General features: G+C 41.8%; 1 protein-coding gene across 1 annotated transcript; it reads left to right on the top strand.

Moving 5' to 3' along the window:
- Positions 1–1210: 1210 nt before the first annotated feature.
- Positions 1211–17703, top strand: ANKRD42 (ankyrin repeat domain 42; the record flags this gene model as incomplete). Its single annotated transcript, XM_084302527.1, has 12 exons — positions 1211–1229; positions 2274–2437; positions 4013–4120; positions 4438–4557; positions 5171–5306; positions 8126–8326; positions 9334–9459; positions 11410–11515; positions 12132–12307; positions 12709–12835; positions 15118–15259; positions 17608–17703. 12 exons carry the CDS (start codon positions 1211–1213, stop codon positions 17701–17703), a joined length of 1521 nt encoding a protein of 506 aa, XP_084158653.1.
- Positions 17704–18303: the final 600 nt, after the last annotated feature.

Below are 18303 nucleotides of genomic sequence, written 5' to 3'. Positions count from 1 at the left end.
TACCTAACTCTACAGGGGAATTTTTCCTTAGTGAATGAGCATTTGATAACAGTTTCAATTTAAAAAAAAATGCATTAAAATTATGAAAGATGTCATTCGCTGACTGAACAAATATATTTCGTACAAAATTCTTGTTAACAACCGTTTATTAAATTTCAATCCCAGCCTACAGCTTGCTCTTGCTGGCCTGAGTCAAGAAGCTGTGCCGCAGCATTTGGCATCCATCTCCGTGGAGCTGTAGGTCACTGGTCCTTCCAGAGGGAGAAAGGAGGCAAAATTCCCTCTGCTGGGGGCTGGGAGTGTGTGTTGCTATTTGTATTACTTCTGGGAAAAAAAAAAAAAAAAAAAAAAAGCTTGAACTTGTTGCACTGGAAAGTCGTGTTAAACACATTAGTACTTTGGCAAGTAGTGTAATTGACCAGATTTTCCTCTGGTGTAAGGCTGCCTAATTGTGCTGAAGTCTGTAACCCTCACTTGACATAATGAGAAATGACTCCCCTGTGGGAAAATTATGTCCTGGTGATATTCTCTGTTTAAAAAGAAGCAAACAAAAACAACAACAAAACGAAGAACCCCAAATGCAAAATGTAATTATTATTTAAAAACATGAACTAGATTACTTTCTGACGTCCCTTCCAACCTGAATTATTCTCTGTTTCAGTGCTGCTGCTGTTTGTTCTTACAGCATTTTGCATAATAAGAGTCCCAGTTCCTAACTGAAGCTGCTTTGTGCAGGGCAATGATACAGCCTGTCTCTTGGGCAAGTGGGAGTGAAGTGATGATACACAGCCACAAGATCAAGACGTGTGTGTTAATCTCAGTCTGTATTACAGCAACAGTTTAACCCCTCTTTTCTTCTCTGTGGCAACCCCAAATCTACCGGAGCACTATAATCCTGCTACAGATTACATGAAATTAGGCACAGGTAAACTGTGAAGGCTGTTTTTCATCATATTAGCACTTTTTTTACATGTGTCAGTAGCCTTTTCACAGAGCATCTCATTGATATCTAATATTTTTGGTCAGAAAATGCTTAACAGTTTTAACTATTACCACCATTTCTTCTCTACAGGCAGGGAAACTGAGGCACTAATACCTTAAGACCAACCTTTTCCCACATGCTTGATTTGCCGAACAGTAGCCTACTTCTTCAAGACTTCTCCTTATAGTGTGAAATCTAATCCAAGTGTTAGTGCATTTTGCTGCTGGAATGATGACTACTCTAGAAGGTGATTAATAATTGTTTTGAGTTACTCATACACTTAGCTATCTGTTGTTCAGCCATTAGATCTACTTACATCACTTATTTCTGTTGACCAATTCAGGCAAAGTGCCAAGATGTTGCAAGGGATTTTGGATATCTGACTCCCAGTGCTCCCACTTATCCTGTTAATCAGTGAAAAGGCCTGAAGGAGAATACAGTTTATCCCGGTGACATATACTTTTGTACCACTCTGCCTTTACCTAAGTTCAGAGTTTTATTCCATGCTACTGAAGTCAATGAAAATACTACTGAGTTTGGTGATGGCAAAAATTTAGGCCAACAAAGTAACCTGTGCCAGAGCAATGCTATAGTTACAGCAAGGGAATGACACAGAATGACTAACACAATGTATAAATAATTGTTTTTGTGATGTAGCAGCTTTCATTGTGACATGAGCTTGTAATGAAGCTGACTTGTGCAGCTCAGTCAAGAGCAATTACACGCTATGCTTAATTGGTAAAGGCTCTGGTGCCCTCAACACAGTATGCCATGGTATGCTGAATCCTCAGGCAGCAGTGGGAGCACGGCCACGTGGAGCACTTGAAAAGTGATGGCTGAGAGCTTGTTCACCCAAGTGAGAAGCCCCCCTGGTGATGCACTTGAAGATGTGATGGATGAAAAAGTTTGTGATGCCCACAGTTTTGGAAGAGAGCCAGTGTTGCAGTGGACGTGCTCCAGCATTTGCATATGTAGATGGAGTAGCTCTGCTTTCCTGCTCTTACCATGTTTCTTGTCATCTTTCTTCTGGCTCTTATTCATGGCTTCTTTTGGTCCATTTTCTGAGGCTGGAGATGACATGGCTGTTTCACATTTTTGAGTATTGCTTTGTTTCTGACAAACAGAGGCTAAGGATTCCTGCTGATACAAGGCTCACTCTCAGAAGTTACTCTGAACACGTTGGGTTGGTTCCTATAAAGCTGTCACCCTGATGATTCTTTGACTCATCACTTATTTACTCTCTCTGAAATGTTACTGAACTGGCTAATGCCCTTTTATTATTCCTCACTAGCTGTCAAGAACCAGCAAAAGTACACTAGTGTACACGAGGCAGTGAAAGCCGGTGATGTAGAACAACTTGCGTCAATGATAAAAAGAGGAGCTAGTATTAACGAGGTGGATTTAGTCCACGAGTTCACACCTTTGCACTGTGCTGCACACTCTGGAAGTCTGGAGGTAAAATATGATGTTGGTGTTCAGACACAGCAATGTTTTTGTGAGTTAATGTTTTCCTTCTTTAGGAGAGGCTGGACACAAAGTCATTGGCTTTGATCAAGCTAAATTAATAATCTCTGTCTGATTTTCTCAGTAAATATATTCACTGAGAACAGAAGTACAGTTTTTAGTATCTTATTTTGCCTTTCAGAAGTCCCAGCCACAGTTTACATAGTTAACACTGCCAGATTTTACAAAATCAGTGATTTTCTTACTCTGAGAAAAGTGTGCCTTATGGCCTCCCTTCTAGATTTATGACCTTCTTTTGTTTCTGTTGTGTTTTCCCTTTTCTCAGGACACCTAGAAACTCTGCTAGGATGTGTACAATGAGAAAATTCTCTAGGACATGTACACATTCTCTAGTCATGAAGGTGATTGAACCAAGTGAGAAGTGACATGAGAGCCTGTTCATTCTGTTTACCAGTGTTCTGTCCCGTGCCTCATTCTCTAGAAACAGTGCTAACACATTTTATTTTAAGAAATAAAAGCACTGAATGTTGATGTAGAAATCAGCAGGTACTTTGGAAATTTTGAATTTCCAAAAGGACCGAGCTGCTGTATTCAGCACAACATTTATCTCCTTGTTACAGTTTTCTTGCATAATATTTTTGCAATCTAACTTTGAAACAGTAAGGTCATGTATAACCATATAAAAATCACGTCCCAAAGGAAAAAATGTAAAATTATTGCTAAACTCAAGAAATGCAGTTCTGTTACTGGAATGAACAGAAACTGTCAAAAAATGCTGATGATCATGCTGTCAACCCTAAAAACAGATTGCTTGCCCACCCTTTTCTACATGTGTAAATTCTGCCACTTCTCATTTGACTCTCCTACTTTGCAGTTGATGTATAAGACTTTATTGGATTATCTGTCATCTGTTTGTTACTAAGCTCCTTGGTGGAAACAATGAAGGAACCAGAGGTGGAGCCTGACCTAAAAGAATATATTAAATAATGATAATATATAACAAAACATTTTAACTAGTTCTCTTGCCTTTTTTTGATATTTTTTTAAAGCTTTCCATTGAAAGCAATAACTTTTGGTGGAAAAAGGTGAATAAAGCTAAACTAAACTATGAAAGGATGAGAAGAGAGGTAGGATTACGTGCACCCTAAGGAGCCTAATAACTGAAATGAGGCATTACATTTAGTTCATGGTGTTTTTCCTGCCAGTAATTTTAGCTGGAATTCAAGTGAGCATGTTTGCACCATTTTTCCAATGCTTTTACCTTATGCCATGTGTATGTTCTCACGGATTACATTTTAAATCTGGAAGAGTAAAATTAAGAAGCCATTCTGTAAAATCAGTGCTAGGGTCTGAGTTAGTAGTTATTTCTACTTTTGTACCCTTGGATGAGGCCTTGAAACTGTCTAACTCACCTGCTAGTCCATGCTCTGAGGTGTCATGTTTCCATAAAGAAGTATTCTGATGCAGTTTTGAAATATAACATCTACTGTTAACTTATAGTTAAAATGTGCCTCAGACACATAGTAATAATAGTTAAATAACAAGAGTTTGGTTTTGGTTGAGCAGTGTCTTCACTGGTTGCTCTGGCACGGAGCTGACATAACACAGGTGGCTGTCAGAGGCTGGACTGCAGCTCACCTTGCGGCTATCCGAGGACAGGATGCTTGCATGCAGGTATGTGTAAATATTTACTCTCAAGCAAAAGTAAGGCAGGCTGCAGTTTGGACACAGTCATTATGAAGATCAGTTGAGAGGGCTCCTAATGGAGCTGTGAGTATCTCATCTTCCTTCACAACATTAGAGCTGGAACTGAGTCGCTGTTAAAAGCAGTGCACCCATTTGTTCCATCTGCGCAAAAAGATTTATTTTGTGTAGTGACAATGCTTTGAAGTTACCCCAGAGTTACCCAGCTGATCATTTTAAGTCATCCTGCTAGGCTATGTTTGCTTTTTCAGCTTGCTTTCTGAACTTAGGCTTTGTGTTTCTTTTAGGCTTTGTTATTAAATGGAGCAAACCTAGAAGCTCGAGACGACCGTGGGTGCACCCCGTCACACTTAGCTGCAGCCCATGGGCAGTCGTACACTTTACAAACCATACTGCAAAGTGGAGCGGTGAGACTTTTACCTGCAGATCCCTAGTGCGGAGCCAAAGTCTGCTGTCCTTTTCCAACAAAACTCATTAGTTTAACTGAGATTTGGGACTGTAGGTTAATCTTTGTTGGCATATTCTTGTTGGCAGGTGTGGGAATTTATTCTTAGGTTAAATTTCTTTCTTTTTTTTTTTTTTGAATGTAAGACATGTTAGAGAAATGTTCCAAAAATCTAAAGAGAATCAATAATGTGGAACACCATTTGACAGGGGATGTCACCAAATGAAGATCAGGCACTGAGGTTGTTGTGATTTTTTGTGATTGTACAAATCCTATACAGTAAACGACATAGACTGAAAAAAATACAGATGTATATTTAAGAATAATCATCAACACATCGATAGAAGTACTTCTGAACATCTACCTTTTCTGCATATATTATTTCAATACAACCAAGAAACAGTGAAAAATACCCATCTTGGAATGGGAACTATTTATATGACATGAACTTTGAAAAATATTATTTGATTTGATGGAAATAATTTAACACAATGAACAGCTGGTTCCTGCTTATAAAATTTGTTTTGTGTCTAAGATTTGTAAGTGAATGAATTAACCTACTGTTTTCATTTCAGAATGCAAATGTTTCAGACAAGAATGACTGGAAGCCTGTTCATTATGCTGCTTTTCATGGTCGCTTGGGGTGTTTGCAGCTTCTTGTTAGATGGGGAGCATGTATAGATGATGTGGATAACAATGGAAACCTTCCAGGTATGTCAGGATAAATCATATACTTAATCTTTGGATTACAGTTGTTGTGATATGTGATAATCTTAGCACACCTTCAGCAAAGCACACCTATCAGCGTTGGTTGGACAAGAGATACTGTTTTGATAGAACAAGGTGTAACAGTTTTAAACTAAAAGAGAGTAGGTTTAGATTAGATATAAGGAAAAAATTCTTCACTCAGACAGTGGTGAGGCACTGGCACAGGCTGCCCAGAGGAGCTGTGGATGCCCCATCCCTGGAGGTGTTCAAGGCCAGGCTGGATGGGGCTTTGGGCAATCTGGTCTGGTGGGAGGTGTCCCTGCCCAAGGGGGTGGAAATGGGTGGGCTTTAAGGTCCCTTCCAACCCAAACCATTCTGTGATGCTATGCTATAATTTGCTAGTTGGTTCCATGCAATACACATAGTTGCTCTGTTTTTAAAACGATGAGGGAATTCATAAAATCCCAAGTAGCTGTCAGTTGGCACCAGCATCCTATTCAGCTCCTGCTGTTCCTGGCAAGGCTCAGAGCTAAGGGTGCTGGAACAGCTCATGTTGGGAGCAGGCTCGTTTTGAGAGGGCAGCATCCCCTGAGCATGTGGTGGAGCGCATGTGCCAGTGGAGGTCACAGGAGGGGAAGGGTAGGTGGGGCAGCAGGCAGGTCCAGCTGCTACCTGCTCTTTGTTGAATGTGTGCCAGCCTTGAATGGCTGTGCCAGTGTGAGCAGATTCTGACATGTTCATATGCAGGTTTTGGTATCCAAATGTTTCTTAACTAGGTTGGTAAAACCCTTGTTCTCCTTTACCTCTGATTTCCTCATCTTGATTTCTAGAATACCAGAATTTCTATATTATCTGCAGTCTGTACTCTTTTCGTAATTATGTGCACAGTCACCTTAGCACAAAAAAATGGGCACTCTCTTCATAGTCTCTCCACCATCCCTCTGCCTAGCACACCACTGCCTCAGTCCTCTGTAAGTTGAATGCTGTTGCTCATACCCTTTGTTCCTGTTGCATCCTTTCCCTTTTAACATGCTTTCTTATGGTCAGTCATATTATTTGTTCCAAATAGCATAATTTTCCCTCAATAACTTGTTTAGAGGTTTAGAGTTATCCTTTTAAATCTACTTTCAAAATCTTTTATCCTCTATTAAGCACTATTTATCCAGTAAACCAATATCTATGTTTTGTTTTTCAAACGTGGGTTTTGTTGAAGGATGTGAGGCTCTTACATCCCGGTAGGACATGTGGTGTATTGGCTCAAGCGATAAAGGTTTGTGATGTTAGGCACCCTGGGGGCAGCATAGAAGGTAGCTTTGTTTGCGTTTGGGAACATTTCCCTGATATCACAATCTAGTATGGAGATACGGTGAATACCAGCACAGTTCCACTTAAATGCTCTGTATATACATGTTAGTAGAAAATTGCGTTTGTTACTCTTCTGACATCTACAGAAGCTGGTTTGTTCAGCCTTTGTTCTGTTTCATTTGATCCTCCTATGATCCAGAGGAAAGAAATTGCTTTGTAATACTCCTAATAAATGATTAACAGGAGTGTTATGCTGTACAGATTAGAGTATTTTCCTCAGCGTCTGAAACAGTCAAGTAAATTTAAATCATTTTTACATAATTCAGCTTCAAGATTAGCTGGCCAGTGCTGTAATATTACTTGAGTATACTAAAAGGAGTTTACTGAGGTTGCAATTCCATGCTCCTAAAACTTAAGAAATGTAAGACTGCACCTTGTCATAGAATCATATTTGTATTATGGCAGAGGCTTTAATTATCTAAAAAAATACTTTTTTTTTTTTTTTTTGAAGAACACTGTCTTATTCAGTGCCCTGAATACTCTGCATTCTTTAATTCAACATTTTGTTTTCTAATTGTATTCAGGTTTTGGCCATGCTTCACTTATTTCTTACCAGTTAAGCCTGTTCTAAATGTAATAATAATTTAATCATAGTGTGACACCTGAATTTTTCACAGACATAGTTCTTCCACTCACTGCTTGGAGAAGAGAGAATAGTGTTAGCTTGATTTTATAACAGGTGAGATGAAACACCGAGAAGTGTGCCTGCAGATCACATGGAGTAGTTAAACACTGGGCACTCAGCAACACACAGGTTAAAAGCTGTCCGTAAAAAATTCCTTTATGTGTCTTCCATAGCATCCCACTGAAACTGCAGAAAGACATGGACAGAATTAAACTCTTTTCCATTTTTGCAGAAAGCCTCAAGCTTTTTTGACTGCTTTCTGCATAGGGCAGACATTTAATACGATTTCATTCCAAAAGGTGAAGTTTCATCCCTGAGATTCTTGCTTATCTGGAAGAGGATTTGTAAGAGTTGAATCAGTTTTGCACCATCTGACTAATAAACAGAAGTTAACTTTAAGATACTGTTTCTTTTCACTTTGTCACTTTTGTCCATGAGTCCACCTAGGAGAATGAAGTCAGATCAGAGCTGCTGATCAGTGAGATTTCAGTTCATGGGGAACAGGGCACCCCAGCAGTGCACTCTCCTAGCTAGAGCTCAAAGGTCTCTTGGCAGTGTTGTGTTGTCTCCCGCCGTCAGCTCTGCCAGGGAATTTTCTTTGCAGATCCCACCCTTGACAGTTTTCTTGTACCTCCTTTGCATACAGCTGGACTCTATCCTGGATAGGAGCTGAGCATCCCCTGACCAACTGGAGCTGCTTCCTCTTGTTGTGCAGTGTTGGATGGCTCAGGTGCTGGTGGAGGAGCTAGATCTAACCGTTAGCGAGAGCACTGCTTTCTTGGTAGTAAGCAGTGCTTTGCTCTAACCTACTTTGTTTTACTTTGGGCTACAGCACATCTGGCAGCAATGGAAGGACATCTGCACTGCTTTAAGTTCTTGGTCAGTAAAATGGCCAGTGTCATGCACATGCTGAAAGCCAGGAATGACTACGGAGAGACTCCAAGGGACTTGGCTGAGCGCTTCTATAAAGATAATATTCTGCAATATATTAACAGTGTGGAAAAAGAGGGGGAGCATCCAGAGACACAGGAAGGTGAGTGTGGATCAAACACTAAAATGTTGTTAAAATTTATACTGTTAAAATAGGTGTCATTTCATAAAACACTTGATTCTGAAAACTTACACGAGAATTGCAACCTTCATATCATCAATGTAAGGAACAGCTACTGCTTTCAATAGTTACTGCACTTACTGATAGCTACAGTCTGGGATTCTCAATGTGATTTTAAAAATATCTTAGATTTATAATAATCAAAATAAAACTTGTCACACTGTTGCACTATGAATACCAAGTTATGCACGTTCTTAGACTCCAGCAGAAATCCAGAATAGCTGTATAATTTTCATGAATTTTCAGATTTGCCTGCTTGGAATTCTTTACTTATACGGAATAACAGTTCAGCCTGGAAATGTTCTACTAAAATTAAGGTTACTTGTTAACCAGCAATACTACTGCAGTCAGAACTGCCAAAAGATGCAAGTGTGGCAAGCTTCATAAGGACAACATTCCACAGATATAAGAACTGCTCTTTCACCTTTCTACTTTTTCCAGGCACTTATTTTCCTTATCTGCTAGTCTTTTGTCATTATACTTATATATATATATATTTTTTTTTCAATACTCTCTCTCTCTCTCTAAATATAACTGGAAAAATCCAACTTTCTTTATGAGTAGTTTTTTTTACCAAGAAATAAACTAGTTTATATATTTGGTTAGACTGTGGAATTCAAAATAGGCATATGACTCTAGTTACCACCAGTAATAGAACAGTAACTGTGAAACAAAGGTATTCCAGGTCTTTGAAATTCATCTCCAAGCTGTATAAGATGCCTGTAGCCATAACCGAGACATGTTTAGTCAAGTCTGTGATGAACAGTGCTAGTAATGCAGCTGTGTTTTAACTGATTAAAGATGCGTTAACCTGGCTATGAAATTTCCATGAATAAGTTGTTACGAGAGAAGCAAGCTGTATGAGACAAATATGAACATGTTTAGAGGAATTACTGGTATCTGTTTGGAAACACGTGTTTTGTTTTCAGTTTTAGCTTTCCCAGCCCATAGCGCTGCTTTCAAAGGGGACTTTTTGGAACTTAGAAGATTAGTGAAAAGTGGAGTAGTCAATATTAATGAGCGGGATGATAAGGGATCCACTCTCATGCACAAAGGTCAGTAATTATGATTTGTGTTTTAGCTTGTTACCGTTCGTTGCTGGCTTGTTTACTTAGTTTTTCAAGTGGCTGCTCATCAGATAAACTTAATGAAAAACAGTGTCTCATTTCCTGAGGGCTTGAAAGGGCAACCTGAAAAACATATTTTGTGATGTATGTGTGTGTAGGTGTCACTTTAAAAACAAAATAACCAAGCTGAAGTCAATACAGAAAATTTATACATGTATGAAAAAGAAAACAACATCTAAACTGAAATTTATTATTTTTTTAATCAGGTGAGATGTCAGTTTTAGAAACATGGGCTAGTTGTTCATAACAGTGATCTGTGTTATGGTCTGGGCCATTATTTGGTGAACATATTGCTACCATGGAGATGTGTTATAAAAACCACAACAAAGTAATTTGTTATACGCTGTGGAGGAAGCTTAACTTCTTGTATCTAACACCTTGATTTGCAGTGGAGTGCTAGCACTACAGAAGAATGGTCCTCTTGTGTCTGGGGTTTTCTTAGTAATGCCTGAAAGATGAATCACAGAGTTGTAGGGGTTGGAAGGGACCTCAAGAGATCAGTAGGTCCAACCCCCCTGCCAAAGCAGGTTCCCTAGAGCAGGCTGCCCAGATAGGCATCCAGACAGGACTTTAATATCTCCATAGAAGGAGACTCCACAACCTCCCTGGGCAGCTTGTTTCAGTGCTCCGTCACCCTCACCGTGAAGAAGTCCTTTCGCATGTTGGTGCAGAACTTCCTGGACTCCATTTTGTGGCCATTGCCCCCTGTCCTGTCCCCAAAAAACACTGAAAAGAGGTTGGCCAAATCTCTCTGTCTCCCACACTTCAGGTATTTATACACATTGATAAGATCCCCTCTCAGTCCTCTCTTCTCAAGGCTGAACAGACCCAGGTCTCTCAGCCTTTCTTCATAGGATGCTCCAGGCCCCGTATCATCTTTGTGGCCCTCTGCTGGACTCTTTCCAGGAGATCCCTGTCTTTTTTGTACTGGGGAGCCCAGAACTGGACCCAGCACTCCAGGTGAGGCCTGACCAGGGCAGAGTAGAGGGGGAGGATCACCTCCCTTGACCTGATGGCCACACTCCTTTTTATGAATGCCAGGATCCCATTGGCCTCCTTGGCCACCAGAGCACACTGCTGGCTCATGGTCAACCTGTCCCATGAAATGGGAGAGAAAAAATAATGGAAAGTATTCTTGTAATACGCTTTTAACACTATTTTCTACAATTCTTTTTGATTAGGTAACAATCGATTTTTTAAAAAGATAACTGAAGTTCCCGTTATAAAAAATTATATGAAGGGATTTTAAAAGTGTTTTCTACATTCCTTCCTACTCCTTTTCGTGGAATGTTGCTACTTGTTTCGTCCAGTCTTTACATGCAGTGTTGATGAAATGTTGAGGGAAATTTTATGGCTGATTGTCTTTGCATTTCCTGATTTTTTATATGTGAAAACACACATGACACTTATCCAAATGGGTTGCTGTGACAGACAGAATTATTCTTCCCTGAGAAAAAGGGCTGGCTGTTTTCAGCCAGATATGCCAAATACCATCCTGTGAGACATCGTTCCTGGGGACCACGCGGCATGGGCAGTAGCTGTGCTAGATCACACAACTAGGCAAAGCTGTTGCATTGGGCTGCAGCTGAGAGGCATTGCCTTATGGGTGTGGCCCAGCTCCTCTCCAGCAAGAGTTGCAAGTAAATTTCCAGGACTAGGGGCAGGCACAAAAACACATTGCAGGATCTTCCCTAAAAATGGGCATGCCCGTATGACTTGATCATCTAGAAATGCAGGCTTCTCTGAAACAGCATCTCACCTGTGGGGTCTTAATGAACCCACCCTCTGGCACATTGAACTGTGTCAAGAGGGGGATGTATGAAGTTTGAAACACTTCAGCTGAATACAACTGACTTGCGTGCACCTTCCTTTCCCCAGCTGCTGAACAGGGGCACGTCCATTGCTTACAGTGGTTACTTGAAATGAGAGCTGACTGTGACATTACAGATGATGCTGGAGAGACTCCAAAGGATGTAGCCAAGAGGTAGTAACACATATCATGTAGCTCAATCATTTATTTGCTTACTATTTATATATCAATATCAAGTCAGCTTAGTTGTAATTACTTCTGATTTTCAGTGATGGAGGGAGGAAAAGGTCAAGTCTGTGAATTCCAGTTCTGAGTAACAAGCAAAGCAGTACTGTAGCTGTAAAAGGATTTATGTTTACCTTGTTTTTCTGAACATGGCGAGACATAAAAGGTGAAAAGTAACTGATCTGCAAAAGGAAGGTCGTAAGCCTATATATTCCAACTGCACAAAGTAAATGAGAACTAGAGAAAACTGTCTGATTTTTGCATTAATAAAAATAATGCAGTTTCTGATGAGATTCAGTTAAGAAATCCTACACAGGAAAAGATCTCTCTGATGTGGGAGTCACTGCCATAAGATTTCAGTGAGGCAGAGATCATGCTGGGAGAATACTGCAGAAAGCAGATCAGCTGCTCATAGTTTGTGTACCAGTGCTTCCTGTAACCCTGAAACTCCCTCTCTCAATGGGAACATGAAGAGTTTCAGAGAGTTTCTACCACGTGGGGAGCATGGCTATGCTTTTACAGATTACGGGGATGTATCAGTGCAGGTTAACTGTTCTCTCTGCAGATTTGCCCAGCTGGCAGCTGTGGAACTTTTGACACAAAGAACTGGAGACAGTAGCTCCAGTGATGAAGAACTAGATGCAAACAATGCAAAATTTTTTGAAAGACATGGTGTGGAAGGGAGTACGGATAGCAAAGAAGATTTAATCCTGAACAAAGCAGAGAAAAGGAACGCACGCAGTAAGCATTTTCATCACTCCTTATTCGAAAAGGTAGTCTCAAGACATTCTGTTCCTACTTGCACAGTTTCTGCTAACTGATGCGACTTTGTTGTAGGATGAGTTTGTTGACAGGGTATCTGCACTGATGAGTATTCAAACAAATTGTGGAAAATTAGGCAACATAGTGCAGGACAGTCAGAACGTATCTGTTCCAGTGTTTTAATCTGTGTTGGTGAAACCACATTGGATTGCTCCTTGTTTCTGGGAGCTGTCTGTTGTGTGGATGTCAGATACCTCTCAGTATCTGCTGAGCAGTGTGATTTCTGTCTTTGTGAGACTTTTCCAGGCTATTGGATTTCAGCATGACTGTCTTCAGTTCTCTCTGTTCATTTTACCTACCTGGAGATCCCTGTCTTACAGTAAGGGCCTATCGCAAGATTCAAGAACTTCAGCATCTTCTAGAAATTGCCTACAGCAACTACAAACAACTGGGAGGAATAACGGAGGAGGAGAAGAAGATGGAAAAAGAAAAAAGGGATGTTGAGAAGTAAGGTTAACTTCCTCTGGTAATGTTTAACTCAGCAAGGCCCATTTTAAAGCCTTCTTTAAGGCTACCTTACACTCAAATTGCTTTGGCCATTTTGTCTTTTCCACTTACCAACTTTAGCCAGGCCAAAAAGAAAAGGACTTCAGTGATTTTCCTGGCCATTTCTGGACTTCTGTGACCAGGATCAGCCTTACAGCACAACACAAAATATTATGTGTATGTACTTCTTTTACTTGTGCAGGACTACCTGTTCTGCCTTCAGGTATTCCTGCAGTGTATGTGCAGTAGGCTGTACATAAATCCTATGTTTTTTTTTTTTTTTTTCATCAAGGATGCTGAATACATGTATTCACTTTAATAAGTCTGAATAGAAGCATTAGTCTTAGCATGGCTTGCGTGGAAGTGCATATACAGGAGGAGTTATTCAATGACCTGTTATATTTCTTTGTCAAGAGCAGTGTATTTCTGTGCTCATGAAGACATTAGATCATTTTCAGACCACAAAAATAGAAATCTCAGCTAACCTCCCCTTGCATGTGAAGCACTTTACATAGTTTCTGCCTAATTCTCAGGGTCTCCATTAAATAAAAGGTTTCTGTTAGATGAGTTAGATGTTTAGATGGGCAGACTGTCTAGGTTTTAAAGAAATGCCTCTATTTCTCTTAAAGATTTAGACCTTAAACAAGAAAGCAACATCCTGTCCCTACTCTATCTGTCAAACATTTGGCTGTATTTTGTTCTTAATTCTTGTAGATAAGCATGTCCATGTCCATTATGTTTTTGGGCCACTGCAAACCAAACGTGTTACTAGAGCAATACGTTTGCAGCACTGGAAAAGTCGCTGTTGACTAACAGCAGAAATGAGAGCTCATTTTGGATACAGCAGCTACTGAAAAGCTGGCAGTGCCTGTTAGAGGGCTCTTGTAAGGGATTTTGCTTTCCATGGCATGTGGGGCTAAACTAGTAAAACAGTAATTGTGAGGGTCTCTGAGGGATGTCATCTGTGGAGGCCAGAGAGCATCCCTAGATCCAGTCTGGCCTTTTGAAACCGAAATACTGCTCCTCAGGATACTGACAGACACCTGTGTATAAACCCCAAGATGCTTGTATCATATGCTAGAAAACCTCATTATTTAAAAATATTTACCAACATGATCATTTTACTAGATGAAAAGCAGGAATTGCCACTTGGGAAGGTTGTTCTTGCAGATTTTGCTGTAAGAGGCCTGGTGGGAGCTGCTGTGCAGGGCCAGGCTGCATGGCATGGAAACAAATGCCACTGCATGTATGCCACACAGTGCTGGAGCTGTGCCCCACAAATCCGGAGTGTGCAAGAAGTCACCCTGTTCCCCCAGGCACTGAGTTCCCTGCAAAAGCACAGGTTGTGCTTACAGTGTCAGTAAGGCTGACATAGACCGGTCGCTTTGGACTGAGTCAGGAATGTTTTGGTCTGGGCAATGCAGTAGCTCTTCTGTCAGCTTTTTTTCCTGCCCTGCTATTTGAATCCACATGGCAGACATCTCCCTTTTCCTTTTACCAGTATTCTGTCTTTGTAGCTGTGCTAACTTGTGCTACAGATGAGAGCCAGCTCAACTCCAGATGACTCAGCTGTTGAGGTCAATTGTTGTTATAAGAATATATCTGAATTATGTCTCAGCTAGCCAGTTCCAGGAATCTCAGTTAATTTAGTAGCCACTGTGGGGGTGACTGATGAGAACTTGTGCAACTGTTTATCAGTCAGTGCTTCCGCTTTCCTTTAGTCGGTGCCATGCAGGCTGTCATTTGATCATTCCTCATTTGTGGTTAACCCAATCACTTTAGGAAGGATGTGGAGGAACCAGCCATAAATGAAGAAACTGCCCCTGGCCTGTCCAGAAAACCAGTTTTATGCTTGTTCTCTGTTTCCTGCCAACTCTTCTACCTCTTGGGCATTTCTCCCTCTTCAGCAGCTGGAGAACGACCTGGGTTGCAGCCTGCTCAAAACCCCGAGGCTGGCTCAATGTGTGGGAAGACGTCGCCATCTCGCGGTGGAGATGGTCGTGCGCTGAGCACAGCTGATTTGTGGAGAAGGAAAAATAGCAGATGCTGAAGCTTTTGCAAAGGGTCTTAAGCCAGGAGCACACTGGAACTGCAGTTTTCTGCTGTGACTAACCTGCTCCTGAAAAAAAAAACAAAACAAAACAAAAAAACAAACAAACAAACAAAAAAAAAACAACACGTGGAGTAGTCAGGACATGCTTGGATGTGCTTTATGCTCCGTTTGTCTCCTTTGGTTTTGGCAGGGCTGTGAAGGAGCTGGAGGCTCAGCTGGAATTCGAGCGAGTCAGGCGGGAGAAGCTGGAGAGCCAGCTGGATGACTACCGTGCTGAGATAGGCCACCTGAAAGAGAGCCTGGAGAAAACCTGCAAGCCACCTGCAGCCCTGGTGCGTGCCACCCGAACTCCCCCTTTCCCAGAGTGTGGGACAGAGACTTGTCCCACTGCTTGTGCACATCCATTCTTGCTAAGATTCCACAGCATGGTGCTAGGACATGCCAGAGTAAATGTGTCAGCAGCTTTCAGCTTGGGACACTGAGGGAAGCAGCAGCCTTTGCTGCATCCTGACAGTGTCTCTGCTCTGAAAAGATAGCAGTTTCTCCTTGTGCCCTGGCAGAGAAGCATCTGTATTCTTTCAGGATAGCTCTTCTCCTTGTCATTAGGTTTGTTTTCCTCCCTTTTACTCCAGACTGGGAAGTGAATGGGCAGAGTGCTGTACTGCTGTGTGCAATGACTGATTTCAGCAAGTGGTCTCGTGTCATCTTAATTATCAAGTCCACTGACAGCAAAGCAGATACTGGCATGAACGATTGGTTGACTTAGCAGGCAAAGACAGAAAATGTATAGACACGTTTTTAATCAAATCTGAGAACAGATCAGAAGTTCACATGCTAAGTTTGGGGACAGGAGAGCTGGCTTTTCAGGTCTCCCTCTGCCACATATAATCTCCCACAAGACAATGTGATAAGTCAATGTCCTGTTTCTCAGATCTTTGCCATGCAGTCCAGCCTTTGGTGAGGCACCTGGGCTCCTCCTGCTACGGCTGGTGGGAAGTGGTGTGCAGTGACACTGCTGGGTTGTCCAAAGAGAGCCAGTGTGAAAGGCGCACGGCCTGGCTGTTCAATGCTGTTCTTGGACCTTTGTTTACCGGCTGTTTTGGCCATTGCACTGCCTTGGCCATGCAACTGGTTGTTGGTCCTGCTATAACCAGTCTAAAAGTCAACTGAGGAGTCACTGACAACGTGGGGCACTTGGATTTAGGGCCTTCCTCTGCCAAAGAGGGGCCTGAAGATGCGTCCCCAGGGACTGCTTCGGCCAGCACAGTGTCAGCTCTACTGAAATGGTGCCATAGTCACCCCCCCCCAGCTTATGGTTGTGTGGCCACTGTAACTCAATATTCACAGATCCAGAGGGAGGGAGGGAGGGAAAACAGGTGTACAGGCTGTTGGGGCGGTCATATGGGATGGGGAAGCTGGTCTGTGCTTCACATGGAACATTTACTTATTTCTTGGAAGAGAAATTTTGTTGCTGGATAAGCACTGATATCTTCAGCCAGGTTTGAATGACAGCTTGGTATTTGGAGCATCCCTACTAGACAAGGGTCCTTTTCCAAGCGTGATGGGAAAAAAAATGCTTAGTGAGTGCATTGGGCAGGAAACAGGCAGCTAGAGCTCAGTTTTCCTACTGTTTAAGCCACGTGTGGGTTTAGCCTTCGCTTGAGTAGTTAAATGTGGACTGTGGGACCCTTTGGCTGTACCAAGTCTCCTACTGGATGGCCAGTACAAATGGTGCTTTTGCAGATATCATCCTTCCAGCATGGCCTGCTTACCATCTGCTGAGTCAAATGGCTTTAAAGGACACTGAGACATTTCTAAGAAATTATGAATAGCTTCTAAAAATACCGTTTTTTTTTTTTTGTTTGTTTGTTTGTTTGTTGTTGTTGCTTTGAGGGCTTCTGAGCCACAGAGCAGTCGGAATTGCTGTTGTTTTCTTGCAGCTTTCCCTTGGAACTTGCATTACACAGCTTGTTCCATCTCTGTCTACCCCATTCCATGGTTTCTTCCTCCTGCCCTCCCTTGCAGGACTGTTTCTGCACCCCTCCTGCGTACAGTTTCCCCTCTCTGTTACCTGTCCCTGTTTTCCTTGCCACCACATACACACTGTGAAGCTCCCACAGCTGTTTGCTTTCTGTTATGTCCTCAGAGCTGAGCTCTTCCCTGCTGCTGCCACCCTCTGGCTGGCCAAGTGCTTTCTCCTTTTGAAAAAAAAAAAAAAAAGTCACTTTCTGCTTCCACAGCACACTGTAGGATGTTACCCATTCTACTTACCTGGCAGGTTTAAAAATCTGAGATAACTACAACATAGTGCCCTCATTCCTACGGTGGAGGAGTGGCTGTAGGTAGTTTGCTACCAGTAGCAGTCTGGGAAAGCACCACTGGCCATTAAATTAATGGTGATCAATCAGATTGACATGTGATTACGTGTCAGTAGCTGAGGCAGGAGGCAACTTCCACTGAGGCAGATTTTCAAAAACTGCTGTGACTGCTGTAACCAAGGGACCTTCAAATTTTGCCTTGCTGTGACTGCTATCTCATGCCCTGCCACTATATTCTACTCCGGCTTCAGCACAAATACAGTATTCTGTGGTTATTAAAGCCATGGATTTCTAAAGCCTGTCTTGGGAGGTAGCAAGTTTCAGTGATGGCTGTTTAATTGCTGTAACATCCTTTGTTTCAGAAAACTGAAACTATCTCCAATTCTCGCAAAGAGAAAAAGAAAGTAAAGAAGAAACCAGCCTGCAACTCTGGCAGAGTGTTTGTGAGACCGCGCTGAGGACTGAACCTCAGTCAAGGGGCTGGAAGACCTGAGGAGGTAGTGGCAATATTTTACACCATGCAAAGTGTTTGCGAAGTCTAGTTCCACAGATGTGCTGTGGTTCACTGAATTTCATGGAACTACTCTCCTAGTTTTCTGGCATAGAATATACTGTTAGATCACTGCAACAGCATAAAAACCAAACCAAACCAAAACAAACAAAAAAAATAAAATAATAAAAAAAAACCACACTGTCAGACTTCTGTTCCTGTCCAGGTAGTAGTTAACAGCTTTACAAACTGTAGCATTTGAGAGAAAACTGCAGCAATGTCATGGGATCTAGGGTTCTAGGAAAGTATCCTCATCTACTAGTCTTTGTACTACTGCCTTAAAGAAATAAAATAAAGCACCTTACCTCAGTCAGAACCAGCAACATGGTCCTGAAGCAGTGTCTGGGACAAGTACTTGCTGAACAGCGGGGAACAGGTGCCAGGCCCCTCACTTTCCACGTTCAAGCCATTCCTAAATAAGCCCTGAAGCTATTCCTTTGTGAGGTGCCAGATAAACTGCAGCGGTGGGCCCCCGACTCTAAATCAAGGCTGAGGATATCACTAGGTT

This window comes from Netta rufina (assembly GCF_964035555.1).
Source record: "Netta rufina genome assembly, chromosome: 1".
Lineage (NCBI taxonomy): Eukaryota > Metazoa > Chordata > Aves > Anseriformes > Anatidae > Netta > Netta rufina.
Note: the sequence above shows the minus strand (reverse complement) of the source record. Positions and strands in the feature narration are given on the sequence as shown.